General features: G+C 38.8%; 1 protein-coding gene across 1 annotated transcript in view; it reads left to right on the top strand.

Annotated features, from left to right (window-relative positions):
* Positions 1–27,773, top strand: part of abca4a (ATP-binding cassette, sub-family A (ABC1), member 4a) — a 57,986-nt gene that overhangs the window by 16,658 nt on the left and 13,555 nt on the right. Inside the window, exons 8-34 of the mRNA XM_038304301.1 lie at positions 1,233–1,467; positions 1,597–1,736; positions 5,301–5,417; positions 7,734–7,931; positions 13,080–13,285; positions 13,360–13,536; positions 13,625–13,847; positions 14,249–14,470; positions 14,780–14,984; positions 15,068–15,145; positions 15,249–15,440; positions 15,735–15,912; positions 15,984–16,115; positions 18,154–18,293; positions 18,374–18,511; positions 18,651–18,829; positions 19,070–19,172; positions 20,418–20,623; positions 21,611–21,665; positions 23,454–23,534; positions 24,884–25,041; positions 25,838–25,962; positions 26,056–26,154; positions 26,246–26,435; positions 26,560–26,654; positions 26,757–26,789; positions 27,207–27,312. Coding sequence (XP_038160229.1) covers positions 1,233–1,467; positions 1,597–1,736; positions 5,301–5,417; positions 7,734–7,931; positions 13,080–13,285; positions 13,360–13,536; positions 13,625–13,847; positions 14,249–14,470; positions 14,780–14,984; positions 15,068–15,145; positions 15,249–15,440; positions 15,735–15,912; positions 15,984–16,115; positions 18,154–18,293; positions 18,374–18,511; positions 18,651–18,829; positions 19,070–19,172; positions 20,418–20,623; positions 21,611–21,665; positions 23,454–23,534; positions 24,884–25,041; positions 25,838–25,962; positions 26,056–26,154; positions 26,246–26,435; positions 26,560–26,654; positions 26,757–26,789; positions 27,207–27,312 — 4,011 coding nt within the window. The remainder of the gene's footprint in view (positions 1–1,232; positions 1,468–1,596; positions 1,737–5,300; positions 5,418–7,733; positions 7,932–13,079; positions 13,286–13,359; positions 13,537–13,624; positions 13,848–14,248; positions 14,471–14,779; positions 14,985–15,067; positions 15,146–15,248; positions 15,441–15,734; positions 15,913–15,983; positions 16,116–18,153; positions 18,294–18,373; positions 18,512–18,650; positions 18,830–19,069; positions 19,173–20,417; positions 20,624–21,610; positions 21,666–23,453; positions 23,535–24,883; positions 25,042–25,837; positions 25,963–26,055; positions 26,155–26,245; positions 26,436–26,559; positions 26,655–26,756; positions 26,790–27,206; positions 27,313–27,773) is intronic.

Genomic DNA, 27,773 nt, shown 5'->3' with positions numbered 1-27,773 from the left:
TTGGGTGGAAGTTGGTTGAGGACGCAAATGTAGACATGGGTTCTTGCAGATATTTAATGTTTCAATTTATTTCTATAACGCCAAGGAAAACCAGTTGATTGCATCGACTCATTGACTCAAATACAATCCCTCACACTAAGCATGCTTGTAGCGACAGTGGAGAGGAAAAACTCCCTTTTCACAGGAGGGAACCTCCAGCAGAACCAGGCTCAGGTTGAGCGGCCATCTGCTGAGGCCGACTGGGGTTCAAGGAGACAGAAGTAGAGATACAAAAAGCAATTGTAAAAGGCGGCCCCGTCCAGGAAACACACAGCCAGGCAGACGAGCTCCGAGCCAACTCCCATGTCGGAGGATGCAAAGAGCACATCCAGCCAGTCACAGTCAGAGAAACAGGACTATACTGTAAAAACAGGCCGATCTTCAACATAAACAAAGGTGTTGATGGCAGCAGCACAGCTGATATTTCTCTCCAGGATGGAGTCACAGCCAAATAGGAACAGACGAGGCAAAGCTACTATGAGGCAGCTAATGTGGCAACAACAAAAGAATCCAATAAACAACAGGCAGGGAAATCAGGAACCAAAACAGGGAGACACTCTGGAGGAATATACAATAGGAACGAAGTTTTGATGAGAATCTAGCACTTATGAACTGCAGAAGAGGAGTATATATGGGAGATAGAGCCAAGAGTGGAGAAATCAGTTAATTGGGAGCAGGTGTGGACAGAAGTAGCTAGAAAGGAGCTAAGGAGAAAGGAAAGAGGCACTAGGGGGCAACAGAGAGCAGGAACGTGTCAAAGGAAGCTAATGGAAAAGGATTTAAGAATGAATAACTGAATACAGAGGCATCTAATAGGACATTAAATAATCTAAACAAAGTTTAAAGGTTAAACACAAAAGTAGAAATTTGAGTCAACAAAAAAAAAAAAAAAACAGAGCACAGGAGGTCCAACAAATTTTAACACAAGTGTGTGAAGTATCAATTCCTGCCATTAAAAGATGTAAGATACTGTAAGATATTGTATTATATTATAAGTTGTTGATCTGAAACATTTAACTGTTTGCAGTAATTAAAGCGGTTGCCTATTTTTCTAAATAAATGGCTTACATTAAAATGTACATCAGAATCCTTCCAATTATAAACCATGCATTTTAAATAGACGTTGAACTAGAATCTTCCTGTTTTCTCTTGTTTGCCGCTGACTTTTCCCTCTTTCTCTTATATCGTTCCAGTTATTCCACAGGAGCAGCTCCAGGGAGCTGATCCAGGTCTTAAATCCTTTATTCCAGAATAATCTGTCCTTCAGGAAGGTGATGGCGGCTGCTTCCAGCCTGGTATGTGGCTACACAGAGGGGGCTTTCTCCAGAGTCACCTCTTTTAATTGGTATGAGGACAATAACTACAAAGCCTTCCTGGGTATCAGCAGCGGCTGGGCTAAGGGTGACTACTCTTACGACAATAGCACCAGTGAGTGCATTTCTCGTTTTAATAACATAGCAGATTGAGTGGATCCCTTTATTAAAATAGTGGATTTGTTAATAAGGGGATTCAAAATGCAAAAGAAAAAAAAATCAATTAAGTGGTTCCCTGTTGCAGCTCCTTTCTGCAATGACTTGATGAAAGAGCTGCAGTCCAATCCTGCCACAAGGATAGTGTGGAACTCTGTGAAACCGATGCTGATGGGACGGATCATCTACGCTCCCGACTCACCTGCTGTCAGGCAAATCATAAGAAATGTAAGGAATTTTATTGTTTAGAGTTTCTGTGAAACATTCAAAGTTTTTTAGAATGCATTTAAGATGATCATCTTCACTTCAACATGCCTCTATTGCTTGTTTGAGTTAATGCATTTTATTGCAACTCTGGATATATGCTTAATTTTAATAGAGGGTGAACCTCTGCTGAAGTCTACAGAATTTTGGAGCCTCTAATAGGTTTTCATCCAGGATTATCCTGCAGCAGCAACTACAGTATGGTACAGAAACTTTGAAACTACTGTATCTGAATGTGGAGCTCAAGCCATGTCCAAGCATGGAAAAGTTAAAATTCTGGTATGAAAACAGCTATTAGACTAAAATTATTCTTATTGTAGTTCTGACTCTTTTTATTTCTTTTCATCAAACAGTATTATTGTGGTTATTAATCTTGTAGGTGCTTAAATGTGAATATATTAATTGTTAATATATGAATAGTACTCAATACAGAAATATTATAATTATTAACTGTAAGGAAACTTTATCGTAAAGTTATGGATAATTAGTTTTTCATATATAGGGGTTGGACATCATAAGTTTATACTTAACCCCACCACCTGAATATGTATAAAGTTTGAAGTATAACTTTCTATTTCTATATATTCTCTTTTTTCTCTTCTTTCTGTACAACATTAAGGTGATTTATTTGTGTCCGTTTTTTGGCTGCTAGTTTTTCCAGGAGTCAAACTTCAAAATCATAATGAGTTATTTGTCAGACTTGACAAAGTTTTAAGTCACATGCTCTTCCTGCCACAACTGTATGTCAAACCCAGGTCCCCTGTGTTGTAGACGAATTCTTCATTTTAGGCTACCTATATCTCAGTGCTTGGCATAAATATTGGCATCACTGCTACTTTTCCCCTTTTTTACAAAGTCACCGCCTTCAAACAAAGTGTATTTTATTTCAATTTTACATGAAAGACAAACACAAAAAAGGACATCGGAAATGGGACATGGTGACATTTTGTAACCTTTGTTTAGAACTAAAAACGGGGTCTAGTTTACATTTCAAGTTTGCAGTTTGAAAAAAAGCACTACTGCAAACATGAGAAAGAAGATGTCCCGGTCATATTAGAATGACAAAACCTCTATTTTTTCCATATTTACCTGAAATCTAACACTGTAAATCCTCTTGAAAACACATGGTGTAACATGGTGGTGGCTGTATCATGCTCTGGGAATGCTTTTCTTTAGCAAAACCATATAGAAATGGATCAAATTCCCACGAGCAGTTATTTAGACATTGGTTTTTAGGGCAAATCTAGTCGGTCAATCATAGTTTTAATTTAGCCCAGAAATAATTGTTGAAAAGTTTGGTAAGACGGATTTTGTCCTACTTTATTAAAATAAAAGACGTTGAAAAGCATCTCAAACCCAGTATGCAACGTCTTTTTAACAATCTAATAAATTGTGGCTTTTCACCTTTAACTTTTCAACCACATGTAAATATAGTTTTGACGTAAATCATGTCGTCTTTTCAATGTCTTTCCAAACAATCTTTGCTCTATGGAAATACTGGGTAATCCAAGAAGAAAGCCCATTTTAAGTAACAGGCAGAGGTTCATCTTTTAGTAGAATTAAACAAATTCCTAGAGCTTCAGAATTGGATAACTTAAACTTAATGTGATTTATTTATTTTTGGTCAAAATCGAGACTCAAATGCAATTAAAAATCTTTGGCTAAACTGGAAAACTACTGTTGACATCGAATCTGACTCATGTTGAGCTGTTGTCCAAAGAAAAATATAAGAAAAAGCTGTTGATAATCAGAGCTTGTAGACCGTATTGCCTCACAGGGGGCTTAATGATTTTATCACACAATATGTAGACCTCTTGTGTCATAAAATTCAAATTAAATTCCTTTTAAATGTGTTGTTTTACTGGTTCAAATGTTAGAGACCCTCAAGGCTATAAATAGCTTTTCAAAACACAGTAGATAAAAGGTAGAACATTTGAGAAAAAACTCAGTGTTTGCAAGATCTGGACTCATGGTGGTATTTTCAGTAAAAAGTGGTTTTAATTTATAATCAAGGTTAAGATAGAATAACACCAGAAAAGCACAGGGTAGCCCTACAACATCCAAGATACTTCTAGAAAGAAACCGAATGAATTTGGTATCACATAAGCCCACCCAGAGATCCTTTCAGTCTCCCACTGACATCCATATCTTTGTTTTTCTTTGAGTTGCCTATTCTGACACACTAAACAATAGATTTCCCCCCTAAAAAAAGGGGATCAGCTTTCCCCATGTCATGTCCAGACCTTTGTATCTAGATGTAGATAAGTGTTTGTCAAAGCCTTTAAGCTAGGAAGAGGGGAGGGGGGAGCAGTCATGGATGGCTTGGTTGCAATGGAAGAACACAAGCTGATGGGCTTCAGACTGTCAGGGCCGTGGCTTTTCCAGAGTTATGCCTCGCCGCCATGGCTTCTCCTTAAAGAGATGTGGGAGCACAGAGAAAAAGGACACACCCTAATGTTTGTTCCTACCCAACCTTTCTAAACCTCTTTGTTTTCCTCTGGCGTCAGCTGGAATCTTAATTGCATGATGAATGTGACAATCAGTGGGTCAATCCGTTACTTTGCAGAAGGGAAAGACTCTGGCGGCTCTTTGTTGTTGTGCATCAGACTACGTCGAGGAAATGCTGGTCAGAAACGATGTTTTACAAACATGTTGTCGTCATGTGAGAATGCTCTTGTAGAGTATTGCTACGTTTGTCGGCCTTATCTTATATCCTGTCACACACGCTGAACCCAACCCATGTTTATCAGATTTTCCAGGCAGAAATTCTTCAAAATTAAAGAAAATTTAGTTATAAAATCTAAAGAATCATTCCATCATCACATGTGGAATTACAGCCAAAAAGCTCCAGATCTTAGCCCCTGCTCGCTTTTCTAAAATCAGCTTGAGGAGTCCCCCTCTTCCCTTGTGTCGCCTGCTGTTTTAAACTGTCCAATGGAATGAGGAAGCTCCCGGTTGTGGGAACCTTACTGGGATTCACTGGGCCGGCTGAATGCATTCAGCCAGTTGTCACAACTGCCTCCATTGTCATCCCGGCTCCATTGTCCCCTTTGTCACCCGAAATCAGACACACACAAGGGGAAGGCGTTTAATTGGGTGTACTCTTGAGTGCTTTTACCCCCCACTGCACATGACTGAATGCTGAAGTAGCCAACCTTGGGTGCACGCCACACAAAGCACTGTACACATCCCAGGGTTTGAACGATAAGCGTGCAGTAAATATTTGACGATCTGGCACTGAAAAGCGTTCGTCGCAGGTTATCTGTGAAGGCTGGCGGGAAATTCTCCGTGGGAGAATGTGCATGTTGTCTTTGCAAAGCTTGTTTTCGCAGAGTTTGATGTGGGAATGGTATGTAGCAGGAGATTAGTGTGTGTGTGTGTGTCTGTGTGTGGTTGTGTGCATCTTTTTAAGCATCCAAGTTTCGTGTCCAACTTTGGATTAGGTGTTTTTTTTTTTTCCCACTCCTACCAATGTTTCCTGCAACGTGTTTCTATATTTTTGGATTCACACGTTCTCCTCTGCTGCAGGCAAACACCACGTTTGAGGAGCTGGAGAGGCTGATGACTATGGGAAAGGCCTGGGAGGAAGTGGCTCCTCAGATCTGGGCTTTTTTCCAAGATGGAGTCCAAGTCAAGATGATCCGGGTGGGACAACACCGCAGTCTGTCTAAATAAATAAGCTTATCTTGAACCAGATCCACTGCTTTTGACAGAAGAGATGCGTATGATGATGATCTTTATCACTGCTTCCATTCAACTGAAATCCAATGCCCAAATATTGTCTGTTTGAATAAGATGGCAGATGACGTTCTGTTATCACAGGCCTCTTTCTCACCATTTAGTTAGAGTTTCCAGTACAAATATGAAAATTTATCTTGGGTTAATAATGCATCTCTTTCCATTTGTATTATATCTCTATTTGCAAATCTAGGCCATTGTTCATCTAGGTCTCTGGGCGACACCTCCTTTCTACAGATGAAACCAGATATATCCATATGCTATAAAAAGTAACATGACCCTCTCTCCTCACTGTCTGAAAATAATTTGGACACAATATTTCCTGATTTAGGTCAGTTATGATAAAGAAACCAGAATAACAAGAATCAACTTCTTATTTGAAATGTACTTTAATGTTTAAACTCTCTGGTGAAACTGTATTTTTAAGGTGTGTGACCTTGGATCAAATTTTTTAGCATCTTTCCTCGGGTTTCCTAACATTAGCCCCTTCCTCCTGACAGAACTGGTGTAACCCTATCAGGTCCGAAAGCCACCTCGCCCGCTCACATCTCAGCTTTGCCCTCTGAGATCTTTGTGATGGCCACTCCTAAACACTGACTCTGTCCACCTTAAGCCACTTTGTTACACATTTTCTGTATGTTTATGGTCACCACCTACTTAGGAGACCCATTTGTTTTTAAGCTTTAGTTCCTTGCTGAAGTCTTAGGGTGTTCCTCGGGTATTTCGACATGTTCATAATTTTCATCCTGCAGTAAAACGTCCACACAGTATTATATTGCCAACCCCACAGTTCACAGTTGGGATGATGCTTTTAGCCCTGCAGTCATCACCAATTTTTCCCCAAATGTCATTATGACCAAAAACAATGAAATCTTAGTTTAATCACAGCCAAGGTCATATCTTGGAAATATAAGTCGTTTTCCCTGATTCTATTTGGAAGCTGGAGTCTGGAGTAAAGGCTTTTTTGTCGCTGAGTGTCAGCAAAGGACTTTGAACCCATAGTTGAGATTCTTGTAAGATTTTCCTTTTGTGTGTAATACAGAATTTTCCTTTATTTTGCAACTAAACATTCCTTCCCTCTTAAACCAATAAGGGACTCGATTTGTCCATAAATGTCCGATGTCACGCATACATCAGCACTAAAGCTAACAAGAAATAAGAATGAAGTGCGGCAGCTATTAGAATATCCTAAATGGCCATTTAAAGAGTAAATCATGCTAAATAAGAGTAAGAAAATAATACTTGCAAGGAAAAATTGCTGAACTAATAACATATTATGACCATTTCTTGGCTTTAATATATTTTTTTGCATGTCCTGTATATATTTTATTCTTGTATTTTAAGGAATCAGTTTTCAGAAATCAAATTCTGGGAAGTTATAAATGAAGTTTGATGCCTCTGAGAATGAAAAAGAGTTTGCTGCCTGTTTTGTCATTCTCATAGAGCAGTTGCTTGGGAGTATTTAGTGCAGATTTTGTATTTTGTATACATTTGTAGATATTTATAGATGTAGAACTTTAATTTATAGATACAGATTTAGAAGTCTGACATAACAATTATACCTTATAACTTAAAATAGTTCTTAATTGCAAACTCTTCACCAACTGACCACCCTTAGGTTCTGGCGCCATGTGTCAGATTGCATAGGACACTTTATTATAATTTAGTAATTGTTTGCTATATCGCTTTATGTGCAGCTATGCTTTACAATACATTGTTTATTGCTAACAATTGATTTTTACTGTTGAAATGTTTGCTTTCTTGATCATCTATTTACTAAAAAAAGTAAGCAGTTGAAGTGACTCAGGCCGTGGGTGTCCCTTACTATATTTTATAAAAGATAACAGCCCTTTTTGTGTGCCGTCCTTAATAATAAATCATGAAAGCTGAACATTTCTTTGGGGTTTATACTTTTAAGCACTGTTTTTATGAAGGGATATAGAATCATCATTATTCCTTTTCAAATCATTTTTTTTCCCTAAAAGAAATCTTCTAATTTTTCAATGATGTCTTGGAAGTGTGTTGAAGATGATGCCTTCAAATGCCATTTGAAGGCGTCACCTTTAAATGGATGCATTTGGGGTTTTGTTTAAAAGAAGGTCGATTTACACATATAAATTTGGAAAAAATGCTAGATACTTGGTATTTTTAAATAGAACAATTTTTTTAAATCAATCACCTCCTGTACATGTACAAATTAACATGACAGCTTGTTTTTTTTAGGATACTATCCGCAATCCATCTGTGATGGATTTTATTGACAGGAGCCTGGAAGATGCCCCATTCTCCTCCCAACACATACTCAACTTCCTGCACAATGGACCACCAGAGGAACGGCATTATGACATGCCCAATTTTGACTGGCGAGACATCTACAACCTCACCGACCGCGTCATTCGGATGCTCAGTCAGTACGGAGATGTGAGTAGGCACAGATAGATAGATAGATAGATAGATAGATAGATAGATAGATAGATAGATAGATAGATAGATAGATAGATAGATAGATAGATAGATAGATAGATAGATAGATAGATAGATAGATAGATAGATAGATATGTTTCAAGAAAAATAAAAATAACATGCTAATATAACTGTAATCAAAACTAAAATAGCATAAATTAGCAGAATGAAGATATAGAAGATGCTGTTATCCTAGAATATGATAGCCACAGAATGAAGGACTTCCTTTGGCTTTCTGTAGAGCTTCTTGGTGGTCTCGGCCTACAACTAAAGGTGTTGTGGTAGGATTGTGGGATTCAGAGCGTGTGACTCGTTCATTATATGGAGCAGCTTCCTAAGCATTCTCTGCTTAGACACCTCTGTCAGAGACTGAAGCTCTGCAGCCATGGACAGAGCCAGCTCTCCTAATGAGCTTACTGGGTTTGTTGGCATCAGCTGTCTTAACCCTGCTGCCCCAAAACTCGTCAGCAAAATGCTGATACTGGAGACCCATGAGTGGAAAACATGGTCCTGTTAAAAGACCTCAGCTTCCTAAGAAAGAAAAAAGATAATTCTGCACTTTCCTGTAGAGGGCATCAGTCCATTTTTTTTGTCTATGTGAAGCCCCAGGTATTTATTGCAATCCATAATGTCCACATCAGTAGCCTTGATGTATGTAAGGGTGAAGGGGGTGTAGGGTTCTTCCTGTACTACTGTACACTGGCTGCTCTTTTGTTTTACATTGATTTGCAGGTGGTTCTGTCCACCAAACTGTCCACCACACCTCTGTATTCAACATTCTGTTCACTGTTGATGCGGCCGACAAATGCAGTCATCCAATAACCTTTGCAAACAGCTAGATTTTGAACCGAAATGTGAGATATAGAAGGTTAACAGCTAGTGTGAAAGAAATGACCACAGAGGAGCCCTCATGTTACTGAGTAAGGTAATGAACATTCTGCAACCTCACATACTGTTGTCAACCAGTGGGTTAATCCCTAATCTAGGCGACCAGTGAGTCATTTACCTGCATGTCCTGGAGCTTACTGCAGACTAGAAACAGACTTAAAAAGTCTATGTGTTATTTAGTTACAGTTATTAGTAACCAGGTGTCTCCACTTATAAAAGTCCAGCCAGTAGTATTTTTGTTTGTATTTGTAGGATTATTGTTTAACATTCACTTAAAATGCTCCCTGTTCTTGGCTTGCCATAGAAGCATTATATTTCTAAGGACGCTCACAGAACATCTAGGATGTTCAGTGCGGATTTTGTAGTTCGGAGATAATCATAACCTGTTGAAGAGGTATTTTTTCAATATTTTTGTTTTACTGCATGCACGGGGAGCTATCAAAGATCAGTTTAAATTTGTGTTTAATGCATTAAAAATAATCTAACCTCCTACAGTTTGGGTACATTTATTCATTTAGGCATTTGCTCATTAAGAGCAAAATGAAGAATTGATTATTTCAAAGCTATTGACAGTCCTAAGGTTTCCTAAAGACAAATGCAACAACCACAAAAAGGTAAATCAAAGGCTAGTGGACTTTAGCTTTATTGTTTCTACAGAAATTTCGGCACCTGGCCATTAGTTGTTGTCAGTTCTGTTGGCTTTTACCAGAGCAATCTTTGGTTGGAGCACTGACGTTTTATGTAACGTGGAGGTCCATTCCAGTCAGATGCAAATCAAAGACTGACCTGTCGTTCTCCTGATTGTTGTTGTATTTTGTTGTGTATGGGTTTTGTGGTTGGCCATTTGGATCATGATGAGTATGCTTGGGTAACTTGTTTGGAATGAGCTCTAGTACCAAATAAAAGTTGTACTCTTAAATGTTTAAGGTGTGTAAAGTTTTAGAGATGAGATGACAAAAATGTCTCTTTTATAGCCTCTCTTCAGGATTAGAAAGGACAGAGAACATGCTGTTCAAGTCGGGCAGAATTCCAAAAGTTAAGAAATAGCTGCACTGGCGTAACATTCCCTTAATGTCAGATTAGTTTTGCAAAAGAAATTTTGTCATTGTAGACAGCTGGCTAATTTGATTGTTTGTTGACTTGATCACAGCTTCTGTCTGTTCCCTGTGGGAACAATGCTTCTGAGAGGTAACCTGTATTTTGTAGCCCTAAGTCTCAAGAATGATCAAATATTAGGCAGAGGAAGAAGAACTGTTACTGTTCAGGATATAAATGAGTTTTGTTGGTCAGCATCAATTTTTTGGCCTTTTCAAAGTCAGTTAGTGCATTATCTGTGTTAAAAGTAGTCCAAAAGTAAAAGAGCTGTTCTCCATTTATTGGACCTGGAGGTAGTGTTGAGTGTTTGCGTCCATTTGTGTTCCTAAATCAGTGTTTTCACAGAGAAAAAAAAACTTGTTTAAGTCTGTTGGTGAGGGCTTGCATATCCTCCATCTTCATCTTCCAGAAGACAAGTTGAAGAAGAGAGAGTATCCCGAATGTATGATACACAGCACTGCCTTTACATCTATTACAACTTTATTTACTTCGTGTCTGCAGCCTTGCCAACAAGCCTAAGTGCTGGCAGCTTAGTTGTGATCTTATTTCTCAGGTGAGCTCGTCTAGACCTTTAATGGGGCTTAAAACCCATTCTTGGATGTTCCTCCCTTACTTCTTAACCGTATTTCCCTCTTGCTGAATGTTCTAAATCTCTTCCGTCTCTAAATTGTTCTTGTAAACATTAAAATGGACAAAGGATTTTAAAACTTTCATAGGAGCATTTTTCTCTGGATATGAGCGGTTTCATTAGAATTGCTGATATAGTAGCTTTCCAGCTTTCACGTCTCAATTATATCTCAATTCCCCTAATTGTCTGGCTGTTGAAGCAAGGTGTAAGTATTTACATTTCTAGTTAGGTTGGCTCTAATGAGCAAATGATGTAAAGAAGCATTTTAACTCATTCTATCTTGTAAATTCTCTCATTTTCACTCACATTATACTGGGGTACACTGTAAGACAGTCTCTGACATGTTTTCATTGGCCTTTCTAATGCTAAACATTCGACCCATTTGGACATTTTGGACATGTGGTGATGCAAATTCAATACAAGAGGTCCAGTCTTCAATTTTACAGATAAGTCTCAAGTTTCAGGGCTAATGTTTAAGTCTTTTTCTAATGACTTTGATTGATATAATTTGGATTGGATTGCTATTATGTCCCCTTTGATACATCAGGTTCTGGTAGAGTTCTTTTCAGGAAATAATCCTATCAAGTTCTGCATTTGTTGAGCCCTAATGCCCCTGGGAGCTAAGCACTGTGCCCCAAGCACCACTCTTGACGTTTTTAGGAGATTCTTGCCTCTGCAATTTGTTCCCTTTGTCCAGAAATGTGGTCTTCCACCCAGGTGGGCATGAGCCAACGTTACAAAGAAGCTGGCTGCTCTGTTTTAATGGTGATTGAGTAGAATTTAAAAAACAAAAAGAAAACTTTGCATACTGTGTCTAATAAGGGCCTTCTACATTTATAGGGTAAGACAAAAGGGTAAACTGCCCCTTTTACCGCAGAAGCACATCAGAATGAGAAGTATATTGCAGTGAAGGGGTTGAGGACAGGGGCTGTACCTGGGTAAAAGGCTGGGTAGGTGGTGGGTGCACTTTCTTTTTGTCCAAGTTAAAGCTTACAGCACTTGAGTTTGACAGGGAGAGTGGGAGCGACAGAGGCCAATTAGACACAGCTGTCACTCCATCTACTATCCTTTATAAAGCTGCAACAATAACCTTGAGCTTAATGGTTGGCTGCTTTACGTTGGTGGCATGTATAAATATCACACCACACTGTGGGGCTTCACTGTTCATGTCTGTGAATTACTTCCACACACAAAGAGATCCTCTTCTAAATGTGAATTGTTTGTTGATCGTGTTAAGTGTGAAATTGTAAAAGTGCATTAGGGCCTTCTGTTTTTGCTGCATACCTGTGTTTGCATAGCAAATGGTGTTTGTATGTGTTTTGGGTTTAGGAGGGGTTTTTGGTAGCCTTGGTGGTAAATGGCTGTGTTGGAGGGATTCCTTTTGGACCAGAGCCGTCCTCATTTGCATGAGCTTTCATTGAATGGCTTTATCAGACACGCTTTTCAGGAAAGAGACAAACACTTCTGTAAATGTGTGAGGGCTCTTGGGCCAGCACTGGTATTTGTGGCCTTTTTTGTCTTTTAAGCTACGCTGGATGCATTGCTGAAGCAATAGCAACCCTATGCTGGAAGGCATTTCGCAATTTCTTATCAGGCGAAAATATCTTCACACATTATTATATTTTTAGTCTTTAAAGGAGTTTTTTCAAGGTTTTGCAACTAGCATAAACACAACTTGAAGGAGATGTCCTTTGTGGTTTGTCTCGAAAAGTCTGTAACATTATAACATTTATTTTCTATACTTAAGAACATTTCCAATGCAGCTTGACCTAGACCTTTGGCTTTTTATCTCATTAAGATGCAAAATAATGCTCCAAATTATAATTTTTTAAATTAGGGGGTGTAATGAATGTTCAAATTTCACAAATTGTAGTTTGAAGGATCTGCGTTTTCTACAGCATACTCCACTCATTATTTGGTGAATACAAGAATTACATGCTTTAAATGGAGCCGGACTAAGAAATCGAGTTCATATGTCCAAAAATTGAACTTTACTAAGCTCGAAAATTGGAAACCTCCAATTTTATTTTGTGATTTATGCGATCTCCTGATATGATTATGATGATTGCAGTAGAGCAAAAGCCTGTTAATCAGCTTTCTATTAAAATAAGCTGTTCTGGGGCAAGGAAACATCTAAAACCTGCAGGACAGCGGCCCTCAAGGACCAACTTTGGTTATGCCTGGTCGAAGGTATAGCGGAGGATACTCTTTTTCATGGTGGATCATCAAAATAAGTGGTCCTCCTAAAAATCTTCCATTGTACCTATGATATCTTGTTGATAGTGGACCAAAAATAGAATACTATTCATTTTTATTAAAACAAACAAATTTTAGCCATAACTTAAAGCAAATATTTTCATGCTAACATGCTAAATTGAGATACTAATTACTAACAATCTTGGCATTGCCATTACAGCTTACGCCATTCTATGCCTGCTCATAGCCTCCTGTTGTCTGTTACCTGATGTGTTTGTTTTTTTCCCCTTTACCATTAGTGTCTGGTTCTTGATAAATTTATACCTCTACCTGATGAAGACGCTGTCACTTATCGCGCCTTGGACCTGCTGGAAGAAGGTAAGTTCTGGGCGGGTCTTGTCTTTACGAACATGTTCTCCTGGACCACCAGTGTTCCACCTCACGTCAAGTTCAAGATCCGTATGGATATCGATATGGTGGAGCGCACCAACAAAGTTAAAGACAGGTTAGATCAGCTTCTAGCAGAACGTGGAAACTAAAAACAAATGGGAGCTAAAGGTATGTGTGTGTTACTCTCAGGTACTGGGACCCAGGCCCCAGAGCTGATCCTTTGGATGACCTCCGCTATGTCTGGGGCGGCTTTGCCTACCTTCAGGACATAATAGAACACGGGATCATCAGGACTCACACAGGAAAAGAATGGCCCCTGGGGGTCTACCTACAGCAGTTCCCTTACCCCTGCTATGTGGATGATCTGTGAGTGGAAACATTGACACATTCCTGGTTACATATGTCAATAAGTATGTCCTCCTTATCATTCTTTACTCCCCTGTCCTTCTTCCAGCTTCATGCTGACGTTGAACCGCTGTTTCCCCATCTTTATGGTTCTGGCCTGGGTCTACTCTGTGTCTATGATAGTAAAAAGCATAGTTTTGGAGAAGGAGCTCCGCTTGAAGGAGACCCTGAAGACCGTAGGGGTGACCAACGATGTTATATGGTCCACCTGGTTTATTGACAGCTTTTTCATGATGGGTACCAGCACCGCGCTTTTGACTGCCATCATCATGGTGAGGAGCAGCTTAATATTTACACTTTCACATCTGTCTATCCTTCAAACAGAAACAACTCTCTCTTTTTCTTCGTGCTTAAATTTCCTTATCTGTAAATGGCAATAAGTAAACTGTTCTGCTGCCATTTGCCACAATTTCTCCTTGAGTGACTGAACTGATATTAATAGCTCACTGGATAGTTACTTTCTCAGTAAATCATTACCAGAAAACACGGCAGATACCATGACATCATGAGAATTATGTAAGAATTCTCCAAGACCTGCAGTAAAGAACTGGTAAATCATTAACAGAGAGCAGGAAAACAGTCTTTTCATTGTAGTATGTTGGGCTTATGCGACCCCTTGTGGCCATTTGTATGAAGCAGTATTCACTAAAATGTGTTTCTGTCCTTTCTATAGGGAGGGAGGGTTCTGAACTACAGCAACCCTGTCATCCTTTTCCTCTTTCTGCTCTCCTTCACCACTGCCACCATCATGCAGTGCTTCCTCCTAAGCGTCTTTTTCAACCAGGCCAACCTGGCAGCGGCGTGCTGTGGCATCATCTACTTCACCCTCTACTTGCCCCACATTTTCTGCTTTGCCTGGCAGGACAGCATCACCAAAGACATGAAGATCATGGCGGTGGGTCCCTGCTCATATTTCCTTTATATACAAACAGATGCCTTAAAAAAGATGCCTTTTGATTAGAGAATATTAATAAACACCCAATATCATAAAGACCAATGAAAATAACAGACAGGGCAAGGAGAAATTGGTAGAAAAGTTAAAAGCAAGGTTTAGACAAAAAGCAACTTCTTAGGGTCTGTACCACAGCTTCCAAAATATGAGGGTGTGTTGGAAAAACTGATTAATGCAAATACTTGGAACTTATAGTTTAGTGATGGCAGAAAGATTTCACCTAATATGACTGCATAATGCTTCTTCTCTTAGAGTCTACTGTCCCAAGTGGCCTTTGGGTTTGGTACGGAGTATCTATCCCGATATGAGGAGCAAGGAATGGGGCTGCAGTGGGACAACATCCAGACCAGTCCTTTAGAGGGGGACGAGTTCTCCTTTCTCACATCTATCTGTATGATGAGCCTGGACACGGTACTTTATGCTGCTCTAGCCTGGTACCTGGACAACGTCTTCCCAGGTCAGTATGCTTAAAAGAAAATGTCATCTCACAATATAACAAAAGTAAATATGGGAGTTATTTGTTTATTTTCATCATTATAGGACAATATGGGATTGGCCGTCCCTTTTACTTCCCCTTCCTGCCATGTTATTGGCTCAACAGTGTTGCTCCGGCCTCTGGTACTGCAATCTAAGCCAGTTCACAATATTACTTAAAATAGGTGATAATGTCAAAGAGAACTTCTTTCTTTTTATTTTACCATCTACTCCATTTATTTTAAAGGGAATTACAAAACAGAGTTGGAGAAAAAAGGATTTGATAATCTGACAAACAAGGAGCAAGGAGACAAAAAGGCAGGTGAGGAAATCGGTGACCATGTCCAACTTCAGGCTAATGAGAAGGAGGACATCCCCTCATGTGAACACTATGATCAGCGTGAAAACTTAGGCCAGACAGAGCCTGAGAAAAAGGACGGTAAGTCAGTATACGGCTCTAACTGTCTCACAGAGGGCTTTTCATTCCAAACAGGTTTCATTGTGTGCAAACCTGATGACCTTGTGTACATTTGTACTGGCTGATGTTTGTAAACTCACACTTCTCACCTACCAGTTTCATGCTTAGTTAATCATTAAACCTTTTTTTTTTATTGCTGTATTGCATTCCAAACACATGATTTCATCAACCTAAAGGGAACCAAAACACATTGGTTTCACTCTCTGCACAAAACTACCACTAGATTTGAGTTCTTGCTGTTTTCGGTGTCCACAGATGATCTGTTTTTTGAGCCAGAGCCAGAAGATCTAGTAAAGGGCGTCTGCATCGAGAACCTGGTCAAAGTCTTTAGCAGCTGCTCCTCCCCAGCAGTTGATGGACTCAGCATCAACTTCTATGAGAGCCAGATTACGGCTTTTCTTGGCCACAATGGAGCCGGAAAGACCACCACCATGTACGTCTCATACGCTCTCATGTAAACTGATTTGTGAACATGAGAACATCTAAACCTCCTTTATCTGCCAGGTCAATCCTGACTGGAATGTTTCCTCCCACCTCGGGAACGGCAACCATTTATGGAAAGGACATCCGCACCGACATGGACACCATTCGCATGTCTCTGGGCATGTGTCCTCAGCACAACATCCTTTTTCAGCAGTATGTAACATTTTGCATATTTAGCTAATAATAAGCAGGGCCTCAGATAAGCACTCTTAGCCCTGGAGCTTTTTCAAATTGTTCTCATATAAGGATTTTACAGAATAGAACAACAGCCAGGCATAAAAACATCACATCAGTATTTTTAAGAAATATTTTTCATGAATATTTTTTTTTCTTCTAAGTGTGGTGCATGTTTGCATCTTGATTGGGTCTCGTTATCCTTTTGTTTAATATTTGTGGTCTTCCTTAGGCCTCAAGTAGAACTGCTGCCCCATCTACCATCTGGTGCCTCTTAACCCCTTTGTTTCAAATGGAAAGATTTATAGCCTCACATGTTGTAACCATTTTAAATTTAGACCAAACAGTTTACCTTTGCTCTGTACTGATTAGCATACCTTCTTCATATTGTGTATTGTATCCTAAATGTGACATAATACAAATAGGACTTATAGGTTTCTCTGCAGAATAGTGCAACCTCCCCTCAAATGCTCCCCTCACCTCCTTACCAAGGTTTAGGTGTCATTTATAGGTTTCCCACTGTTTCATACTCTTTCCTTTTGTTGAGGATGGACAGAGCAGTCCTTCATGATAGTTTTAAAGCCTTAAAATATGGTTTAATAATCCAGTGCTGCTTCAAACATTTCGCCAAATGATTCTTGATCTGTTTGATTGGCTTCCTGGTTCCTATTATGCTTTTGATTTACTAACAAACCTCTAACTTCTATAGAAAAACAGCTGAATTCATAATTTATACAATAATGGACGACCATTTTATTGACTGTATTGCTGCTGGAGGCAATTCATGCACTACACTGGGTGTCAAAAATAAAATAAAAAAACAACCTAAAACCTAACAAAAAGCTACTCGATCCAACTGAAATTATCTATCTATAGAGCAAGACACTTTTCCTTTCTAAGAATTAAAATCAATTCAGTTTATTTATATAGCGCCAATTCACAACACATCTCATCTCAAGGCACTTTACAGTTCAACCAGATCATCCAGTCAAATTGATTCAAAGTTTTCTATCTAAGAGGAACCACCTGATTGCATCAACTCATTGACTCAAAGGCAATCCTGCACACTAAGCATGCTTGTAGCGACAGTGGAGAGGAAAAACTCCTCTTTAATAGGAAGAAACCTCCAGCAGAACCATGCTCAGCGTGAGTGGCCATCTGCCGAGGCCGACTGGGGTTCAAGGAGACAGAAGCAGACATAAAGAATGAAGCAGATATACAAAGGCAACTGTAAACCAGCCCAACAGGCGGCCCCATCCAGGAAACACAGAGCCAGGCAGACTTGCTCCAAGCCAGCTCGCATGTCAGAGGATGAAGAGAGCACATCCAGCCAGTCATAGTCCGAGAAACAGGACTACACTGAAAAACAGGGAGATCCCAAACATCTATAAATAAAGGTGTTGATGGCAGCAGAACAGCTGATATTTCTCTCCAAGATGGTGTCACAGCCAAACAGGAACAGACCAGATGAAGCTATTATGAGAAAAAGCAGTGACAGCATAATGTTAAAGATTAAACTAACAACTTTTGCAGTGTGGGAGAATAGATATAGAATGATGAAAAAGGGGTCCCTTTGTCCTCCAGCATTCTAAGCCTATAGCAGCATAACTATAGAGCTAGCTCAGGAAAACCTGAGCCACTCTGAAAAATCTTCTCTGATAAAGAAAAATACTTTCATATAAAAATTTCTTGATTTACGATTTTTTAATATAGAAATACATTAAAATTAGACATAATCTAACCCTTCTAAATATAATATATATATTTTTTATCTTGGTAAGATCTAAGTAATTTGCAGTGTAAATTTTAATCCCACGGGGCTGTGTGTAAATGATAACACTTCAGTGAAGTTTTTTGTACACATTAAGCCAGGAATCTTTTTCCTACAATATCTTAACCAGATCCTTCCAGATCTTGTGTATCACTTGTATTTGGCCAATCAAACAAACTTCTAAATAAGGATATAAAAAAAACGAACAGCAGTGTACTCATTGTAATCCTACTTGTTCTTTCTCAGCATGACGGTGGCAGAGCACATTCTTTTTTACGCGCTGCTAAAAGGGCGTCCATTAGCTGAAGCTGAAGAAGAGGTGGAAAACATGCTGCAGGATCTGGGCCTTCCCCATAAGAGAGATGAGCTAACCCAGAATCTCTCAGGTCCTTTCAAAATCACATCCATCCATGATCACTTCCTTATATGTGGAAAACACTCATTGATTTGTTGTTTCTTAATCCAGGGGGCATGCAGAGGAAGTTGTCAGTAGCTTTGGCTTTTGTTGGAGGAGCCAAAGTGGTGATCCTGGATGAGCCCACCTCAGGGGTTGACCCTTACTCCAGGCGCTCAATTTGGGACCTGCTGCTCAAATACCGGTTGGGTAATACGAATTATTCTAATTTATGTCGATTATCATCAGAATTTGAACACAAAACAATTTTTTTTTTAATAATTTTCTATTGTGATTCTGAAACCAACGAACATCCCTTAATTTCTCCTTCTCTCACTGTGGTTTTCAGGACGCACCGTAATCATGTCCACCCACCACATGGACGAAGCTGACCTTCTGAGCGACCGAGTGGCCATCATCTCCAAGGGTCGCCTTTATTGCTGCGGTTCGCCCATCTTCCTTAAGAACTGCTTTGGGGCAGGCTTTTACCTCACTCTTGTTCGCAAAATGAAGCACGAAACTCCTAATGTGAGGAACTCGGAGAATAAAACATTCGATTTGCCGTATTTCATAACGTGTAAACATTCACACTGAAACAACTTGAACATTTTTGCATTGGATTGGGTTTATTAGATTCTTACTCTGCATGAATCTTAAGACGAACTTCTGTAATTATTTGTAGCAGATGTTTAAAGATTTGAACATTTTTATATTTGTGACATGAGCTCTAAGGAAATATTGAATCATCTTTATCCTATTACAAACCAGGCTGGCTGCGACTGCACACAGGACTGCTCCTGTAAATGCTCCAAATGTTCAAAGTTTAAAGCCAACCAGGAGGAGAACCGCACCCCAGACAGACAGCTTGACGGTAAGATCTTCCTCTCTATGTTATTGCACTGTAGCTATTCGCCTCATTGCTGTTAGTCCATCTTCTATTGAGAAAAAATAAAGCATATCTGCTAGATACTGTCGCTGACATACCTAAAACACCTCAGCTAACTGTATTTAAGGGTTAAATGTTACTAGAATAAAATCAACTGAACATTTCATTTACATTTGGCCTTGGAATTTGAATATGTTGCATTTTTAAAAGTTCTCAATTACTAACTTTATTTTTCGTCCTTCAGGAGAGACTTAAAAGGTACAATGATAGGTATCATAGAACTCCTGGTTAATACTCCATGGATTCCTTATATAATGCAAAACAAAGCATAATGTCTCTTAGCCACTTCTTAAAATGGGAAAGACAAGAAAATATGCTTTTCAATAAAAGTAAACCTGTGTTTACCTACTTAAGTTACGAATACCCACCGGGGACATCTACTTGCTTTAACTTGCGCTTATCTGTAGTCAGAATAATTTGAATAATGCCAAATAAAACCCTATGGAAAATCCATAATTATCATGCTACCAAAATATTTTTTTCTTTTTTCTTAAGCTCTCTGAGAATGAGTAAATACAAGGATTTTATAATTTGACTCTTGAGTAAAAAGTACTTTCAGCTTAATAGAATCTCAATAAAATAAACAAAAACAAACACTTGAAGGACTAGTGAAGCTCCTCAGGTATAACAATAAATAGATTTTTGCTGAAAAATGGAGCTGTAAATCCTCTTGGGTCATAAACGTAAATCATTCTCGCACATTTGTCTGGTCAAAAGAAGGGAATACAGCTTCACTAAATCTCTTGGTCAAATATTTTATAATTTCCTACCTGAATAATGTTTTAATATAGTCTCAAGTAACACGAAAAGAGTGTTTTCTTTTGAGAATGAATGGGTTTGATATTTTTAGGTCAAGTAAAAGAATGTTTATTGTTTTATGAATTATGAAATAAAAATGAAAGTGTCAAAGGACAATATTAATACATTTACATCATAGAGGAGTCCTTTTTAAGCAAATGTGTGCTGGTTGGACACATTTCCACTGTTATTCGCTGGTATTTGGCGGTCGAGTATCATCGCGAGACACTCTGATCCCAGGAAGGTGTGGACTGGGAAATATTCTGGATCATAAGAGAGAAAATTAAATACCTATTAAAACTAATAAACGTACAGTTAACTCATCCTGAGGAGAAAATCTAAAAACCTCTTAACTCTTCCAACCTTCTCCAGGTAACGTGGAAAGCATCACGGCCCTGATCCACCACCATGTGCCACAGGCTCGTCTCATTGAAGCCATCGGACAGGAGCTCACCTTTCTACTCCCGCATCGGGACTTTCAACCCAGAGCGTACGCCAGCCTCTTCAGGGAGCTGGAGGAAACACTTGTGGACATCGGCCTCAGCAGCTTTGGTGTGTCTGACACATCACTGGAGGAGGTGGGTGGGACTGATGAAAATAAAGTTTCCAATTTCAAATGCACCATTTTTTCCCATGCTGTGAGTATTGTCTGGTACTGACTACTGATACCAGTATGTTACACAATATATAGATAATAATACTACGCCTGCATGACAGTGATATGGTTATCATTGTTGAAAAGTGTGGCTGAGATCAAACCCTTAAATTGAAACATGAATGAATATGGGAGATTTAAGCCTTTTATTTTTTAAATAGAACAGTATAAAAAAAGTAGTGGAACAACAACTGAATTAAACAAATCTGGGAGCTAAAAATTATTTAAAATATCAAGTGCATCCATAATATAGTAAAATAGACAGGTATTTAAACAGAACAATATAAAACAACATTGGTCCAACAGTAACTTAAATAAATTATTTTGAAATAAACTTAGAGTGCAACACCAACCTAAACATTCTGAAAATACTAATCAAAAGAGCAGCAGCTACATTGTACTTTAATACTTTAACACAAGTAGACTTCACATAGTAGTTTTTTTTTTTAGCAAGTATTGCTTATAATTTTAAGAACAAAGGCAGATTCTTCTTCAAGAAGATTAGCATTTTCACTCTCTATCCTTACTAGAAGTAACCAGTAAATTGATTCCTATTAATTCCTATTTTAAATTACATGGTATGGAATGGCCTCACCCACTGGCAGCTGGAGATAGGCACCAGCACCAATGGTGATCCCAGCAGGGATAAGCGTGACAGAAAATGGATGGATGATTGGTATCTGATGGGTGCCTGGACTCAAATACTCTCCGATGGCGATGTCAGCATTTTTGGCAGTATCAGAGACATTTCTGATACTTGTATCGGAATCTAAACAACTCTAATCAGAACAGAGAAGTTTACTGTACCCAGAATAAAAAAAAAAAATGTGCCTAAATGTTTTTAGATTCATTTTCTTTAGCTTTATAGAGTTAGTTTTTGGACTTAGTAACAAATTTGTCTTTCTTGCAGATTTTTCTAAAAGTTACAGCAGATGGAAATGCAACCAACAGGAACCGTAGTCAAGGTATCTCAACAACAAAACTAGTAATAGTCATTCTGTACTGCAAAGAAACTGAAAACTAAGTAACTTTTCTTTTGTCTGGAATTAAGCAGGTAAGTTAGACACTTTGCCAAAGGAATAAGAAAATTTACATAAAAAAAATAAAAATAAAAAATACTTATTATTATTTCAAGTACATACCAATTATCTTAGTGAGAATGAGAGTGAGAATACTCATTCCATTGGCATTCATCTTATTTACCTGCGCAAACTAAGGGTAGATACACTCATTTTAAGAAATGTTTACTTATTTCTAGATTTAGTTTTTACAGTATGGGCCAGTTCACTCATTCACCATTTCTGTGCTGCCATTTTTTACCCCTCATGTGGCATTTGGACACAATGCTTTTGATCTGAATTGGATATGAAACTGTCAAGACTCAGAACAGATGACCCATTATTCAGACAAGACAGACAGTGGGATTATTAAAAACGCTAACAGTTTGGAGTAGCAGCGGCTAGGGTATCTGAGGCAGAAAACTCTGGAGAGAGGAAACACAGGTTAGTGACCATGAAAACCTGATGGAGGATGATCTAAACGTGTTAGTTACGAACTTGGTTTAGAATACAGTACTTGCCCAGAGAAAGAATTGGATGCCAGCTGGTTCGGTTCAGTTCACGGTTTCGTGGTCACGGTTTTCGGTTTGGTTCGGTATATGTTGATTGTTAGCCTGACATGTTGGTCGTGTTGCTGTTAGCATAAACAAATGTGTTGCACAATGCTTGCACACTGTTGCACTTTTATCCACAACTTTCTTTCCGCCTTCATCGTAGGTCACTCTAAATGCAAAGTGGTCCCATACAGCAGACCTATAAAGTGCTGCTGGCGCGTCTTCCAACTCCTGTTCTTTCCCACTCGCCATACCCACACAATTCTCCACAACTGTTTTTTTCTGCTACACCCGGCTACGCTGCTTCACTTCTTCTTCTTGTTTACTACTGGTGGTTGGCTTTGGTCGCAGTACCGCCACCTTCTGCTCTGGAGTGTTCACGCTTCACCTATGAGAAAAAGGAGCAGCGCATGAACCGAACGCAACACACACGAACCAAACCGAGACATTCGAACGGTTCGGACGGTTTTCATAAACTGTTCCATCCCTACTGACCAGATGTAGCTGTTACCACACAGATGGTTCCAGACGCCGATGATTTGAAGATGACAAGAGATCAGACAGAAGGCAGGATAATCCAGAGGGACAAGTCAGGAGACAGGTCCAGGAACTGTCCACAAACAAGTCCAAAGACAGGTCAGGCAAACACATCAGAACAGTGACAGACAAGCTCAAAGGTTCAAAGACAAAATGGGTTGTGATGAGGTAATCAGAACACAAACTGGTAATACTAGGAAACTTTTACACCAAAGGCCCAAGAATAATCTGGCATTGATGACTGGGAGCAAGCAGTTTAAATAGAAGCTAGAACGGGTGGATATGATGTGTGGTACTGAGAAATTGGGCAGAGCTAGGCAGGATAATAAAATGCATCAAACGCATGACAGAAGCATCACCAGGGTATGCTTAGACCTGTGTCCAAACCCCCCCTCCCCAATCTGCTTCTATATATAGCAGACAAACATTTTTCATGAAAAAAAACTGAGAAGTACAAAATGGTGAATGGGAAAGCTGGACAACGTAACTCCCACGTTGTTTTAATAAGCTGTCTTGTCTCTGTCTTACTGTAGCTTTAACCTGTTTGAAGTCTACCCCTCCAATTGTGTGTCATGTCTCCTGTGTTATTTTCTTTACCTCTCAGAAAATAAATCATTGCGAGAGATTTCTCGAGCTAGTCTCTGTGGATTCAACAGAGTGGCTGTTGATTTGGAGGCGCAAAAAGGTGACCACAGCTTTAAGCTCAACCACTGCAGCTGTTGTCAGACAAACATGCTTTTTGAGTTTTTGTTCCAAAGGTTGATGCTGCCTAAAATTTGGATAAATGTCAAAAAACACTTTATAAGAGAAAATAGCTAGACACAAAACACAAAGATGCTAATGGAGAAAGTGAGCAGTCTATAAAGATGGCAATTTGCAGAGAGAGGAAGATCAAATTTGGTTCAAACAAAAACCAACAGTGACTTCTTGGTATAATTCCAACCATCCCAAACACACATAGCTTTATGCTGTTATCTTGTGCCTTAGTCTTTATGCTAAACTTCTTAACACCTTTACAATTACCATGGGATATGTGTAAGTGACTAACATACAAATAGTACAATATTGTAAAATTTTTGTATCTATTGTACAATAGATAGAGTTGCATATTTAATAGGCTTTAAAGTTGCGGTCAACAGAAATAATGGCACCCTGCCTTATCCTCTCACTGTATCAAACAAACAGAACCCTGAGCGGATCCAGGTGATATTTATATGACAATCATTCAGCTCCACCCACCCACTTACAGCTCCACCCACGCACATCCGTACAAACCTCTAACACATGCACCTTACCCCTAGTGACAAGACAAATATACATCCTTGCCTCTACAAGATGTTTTCATAACTGCCTTCTGGATCATTTTCTATGATAGAGAAATGCTCTACATTTGAAGGTATGCTCTGGTATGTTATGCCAGACAACAGCACAAAGGGCATCACATTGGCTGAATTTGACTCATAGCCTACAAGACCAGCTGCTTCAGTTGAAACGAGCTTATGCTGCATTCAGTTTGCCTCGGAAGTCTGGGATCCCGGAAATGTGGGAAAGATGCTGGAACTAGTTTCTGTGCTTTGTGTATGAAAGCCAATTGGGAAACCAACAAAGTGAGGACAGCCGTCTTCTTATCGTCTTCTTAACACCCTTTTCCTTTTTAATATCTAAAACATGTGCAACTGGTAAAATAACATTTGAAGTGGTAATATAATATACTTGAAAGTTTTAATAAATTCTGAAAGAACAGCAGACATATTAACTGCACAGCTTCTTTGGAATATTCCATTTCAAATAATAAAAAAAGAAATATTCAGGGGACGATCTGGTTTTATTTCCGATTTTAAGAGCTTCTGAGTGCAAACACAGCGCATGATTACTTTCTTTCGCGCCGCTGTATTACTAGAAGTGCCTTTAAAGAGTCTTGCTGACCAATAGATTTTGACAGAAGTAGAAACCAATGCTTAGCTCCCTCCTGTTCTTAATTTGTAGGTGCAAGTTACTTTCTGCCAACATTACTATGTTTTTTTTCCCTTTCAGAATCCAACGGCCATGGACCAAGTGAGATTTCAGAGGGCAGTGCAGGCAAGGGATCCTACCAAGTTAGAGGCCTCTCTCTGATCATCAAACAGTTCTTTGCTCTGCTGATCAAGAGGTGGCATCATGCCACACGCTCTTACAAAGACTTCATTGCACAGGTTACATTTCTGTGATTTATAATACAAAACCATATCAATATTAATAGAATTTTCAACAATTATATATCATTCTCAGATTGAGTTTTTGGAAGGCAGAGGGTTTAGGGATGATAAATGATCTACAACATGTATTATTAGGTATATTTACTAAAGGTAAAGTCCTTGTAAAAATGCTTCACATTTTATCTCCACATTACAACAGTTTTTTAAATAAATTGTGATTTATTCTAATGTGAAAGACTTTCCCAATGTAGAATACTAAGAGGTAGGTTAAGCAAAGTTTGCATCCCTCTTGATGTTAGTCATATACTTAATTAGGAATCTTACCACAATAAATTCGCTTACATAGATATACTGCAGACTTTGATTTGATGCTACTCTGGTGATAGAATGAGCAGACTGAAAAAGACCAGGAAACCAAGGGACTGAAATTAATGTAAAACCTGTTGCCAAAACCACAAGAAAAAAATGAAATATTTGTTATAATGAAGCCAAAATAAAGAGCAATTGATGAAAAAGTAAAAAGTTTTAGCTATTATTTACAGGGCTCTGTTAATATGTACAAATAAACCCATACATATGTAGTTTTGACAAAGTAAATAGACACTTTCAACACTTAAAAAAAGGTTTATCCTTCTTTCTCCTTCCTTTTAAGAAACATGCTCCAATTTGTGTTGGTTAATTACATAAAAAAGTGATTAAGATGGTAAAAAAAAAAAGGTACAATTATCTCTGTGAGGTAAATTTCAAAACTATTTCCTTGTTTTTAAGGCTCTTTTTTTGTTGGCCCTCTCAGATTGTGCTTCCAGCCAGCTTTGTCTTCTTGGCACTCATGATGACACGCATAGTCCCTCCTTTTGGAGAGTATCCGAGCGTGACCCTCACTCCTTGGATGTATGGCAGACAGTACACATTCTTCAGGTGGGTGCAAGTTACCCTTTATTAAAACTATAGCAAAATTCAACTTAAGGAAACAACATAAATTTAAGGGACTAATATAATAATCCATTACAGCAATGAGCGCCCCATGGATGCGCAGATGAGATATTTTGCTAAGGTTTTGCTTGACAAGCCTGGTTTCGGGACGCGCTGCATGGCCGATGAACCTTTGGAGTGAGTAATAGATCTGTTTTCATTTTCTGGAATAGTTTCAAACTTTGGAATAGTTTGTGTTACAGTGCGGCTTAATTTCATCCCATCATAGAGATTTCCCATGTAATAACATCACCACTGAGTGGGAGATGCCCCTGGTTAACCCCTCCTTGATTGAAATGCTGGAGAGCCCAGAGTGGACCCCCCTTAGACCCTCTCCAGGATGTCAATGCAGCACATCCAAGAAACTCACCATGCTTCCTGTGTGTCCTGAAGGAGCTGGGGGTTTGCCTCCTCCACAGGTGGGTTGGTCAATTAGTACTGAACATGTCCAAACTTTGTACAGGAGAAAACAACAATAATTTCCATAGATAAGGCATCGAATGAGAGTCTAGAATAATCATTTATTTATTTTTTTCTGTTTAGAGGATCCAGTCAACTGGAGATGTTCTGTTCGACCTTACTGGTAGGAACATCTCTGACTACCTGGTTAAAACTTACCCCACCCTTATCAGGACCAGGTAGGGAGACTTTGAAGCCACTCAGAGAATACAGACTTGAACCGTATGCTTTTATTGACTTCTTGTGAAATGATCTAATGTCTCTGTTTCATCCACCTGCAGCTTGAAGAGCAAATATTGGGTCAATGAACAGAGGTAGTAAACATTTCTATCCATCTTATACAGTAAAAGCTTTAAAACTCTTATCATATGATGTTGAATTAATGCATATTTTGTGGAGAGTTGTGATTGTTTGTGTTGGTGCAGCTCTCCCTCTTGTGGTTATGTTGTGTACTGCAATTAGGATGTTAGTAACTAGAAATATATTTGTCCTGCTTATTTCAGTGGCTAGGGAAATCAATTTGCATTACATTATTAAAAACCCCACATCAGAGCAATTGTGCAGTAAAATCATTAAAAACATCACTGAAGTACACAATAAAACATCAGAATCCTCACACCTAATCGTAAAAGCCATCAACCAGATATATATGTGATCATAGTTTGTCTGTGTGATATTTTGTTTAGATATTTTGTAGCATTAACTTGAGAAGGTTTTTCTGTGGTGTCCAGGTATGGAGGTATATCAGTGGGTGGACAACTCGCTGTTTTAGAAGTCCAGCCAAAGACACTTCAAGAACTAGCAACCCAGCTGGGACAACTTCTAAATGTTACTGGGGTGAGCCTTAAAGGAATAGTTCAGAAATAATTAGATTATGTTATGTAAAAATGTTATAATTTGTGAATGTTATATTATATGTCACTTGCGGATAATAACTCTAATAGCATCTTTATTTTGAGATATGCATATTTGCTGATATTAGAAGCTGAAGCTCTTGGCTAGTCTGAGAGGATCAATAACTGAGGAGGACTTAGCTTCTGTTATTTAAACAGAAGCTATTGCTTATGTAAATAATAATATATCTAAGTGGGATCTGTCGGAAAAACCAAAAATATACTGATAATTAATAAAATAGTAAAAGAAATGGTCTGATAGAGAGTAAAGCAGCGTTGAAAGTAGAAATGTTGTATAAATTTACAGGAGAATTATTTAATTTCTTTTCACACTAAATTAAAGGTGTATTTTATTGAAACGTTGGTTGAAGCCAACCTCCTGCCTCCATTTCTCCAAACAGTGGC

This window comes from Cyprinodon tularosa, unplaced genomic scaffold (genome assembly GCF_016077235.1).
Source record: "Cyprinodon tularosa strain WSP-4 unplaced genomic scaffold, ASM1607723v1 ctg53, whole genome shotgun sequence".
In the NCBI taxonomy this organism is placed as follows: Eukaryota; Metazoa; Chordata; class Actinopteri; order Cyprinodontiformes; family Cyprinodontidae; genus Cyprinodon; species Cyprinodon tularosa.
Note: the sequence above shows the minus strand (reverse complement) of the source record. Positions and strands in the feature narration are given on the sequence as shown.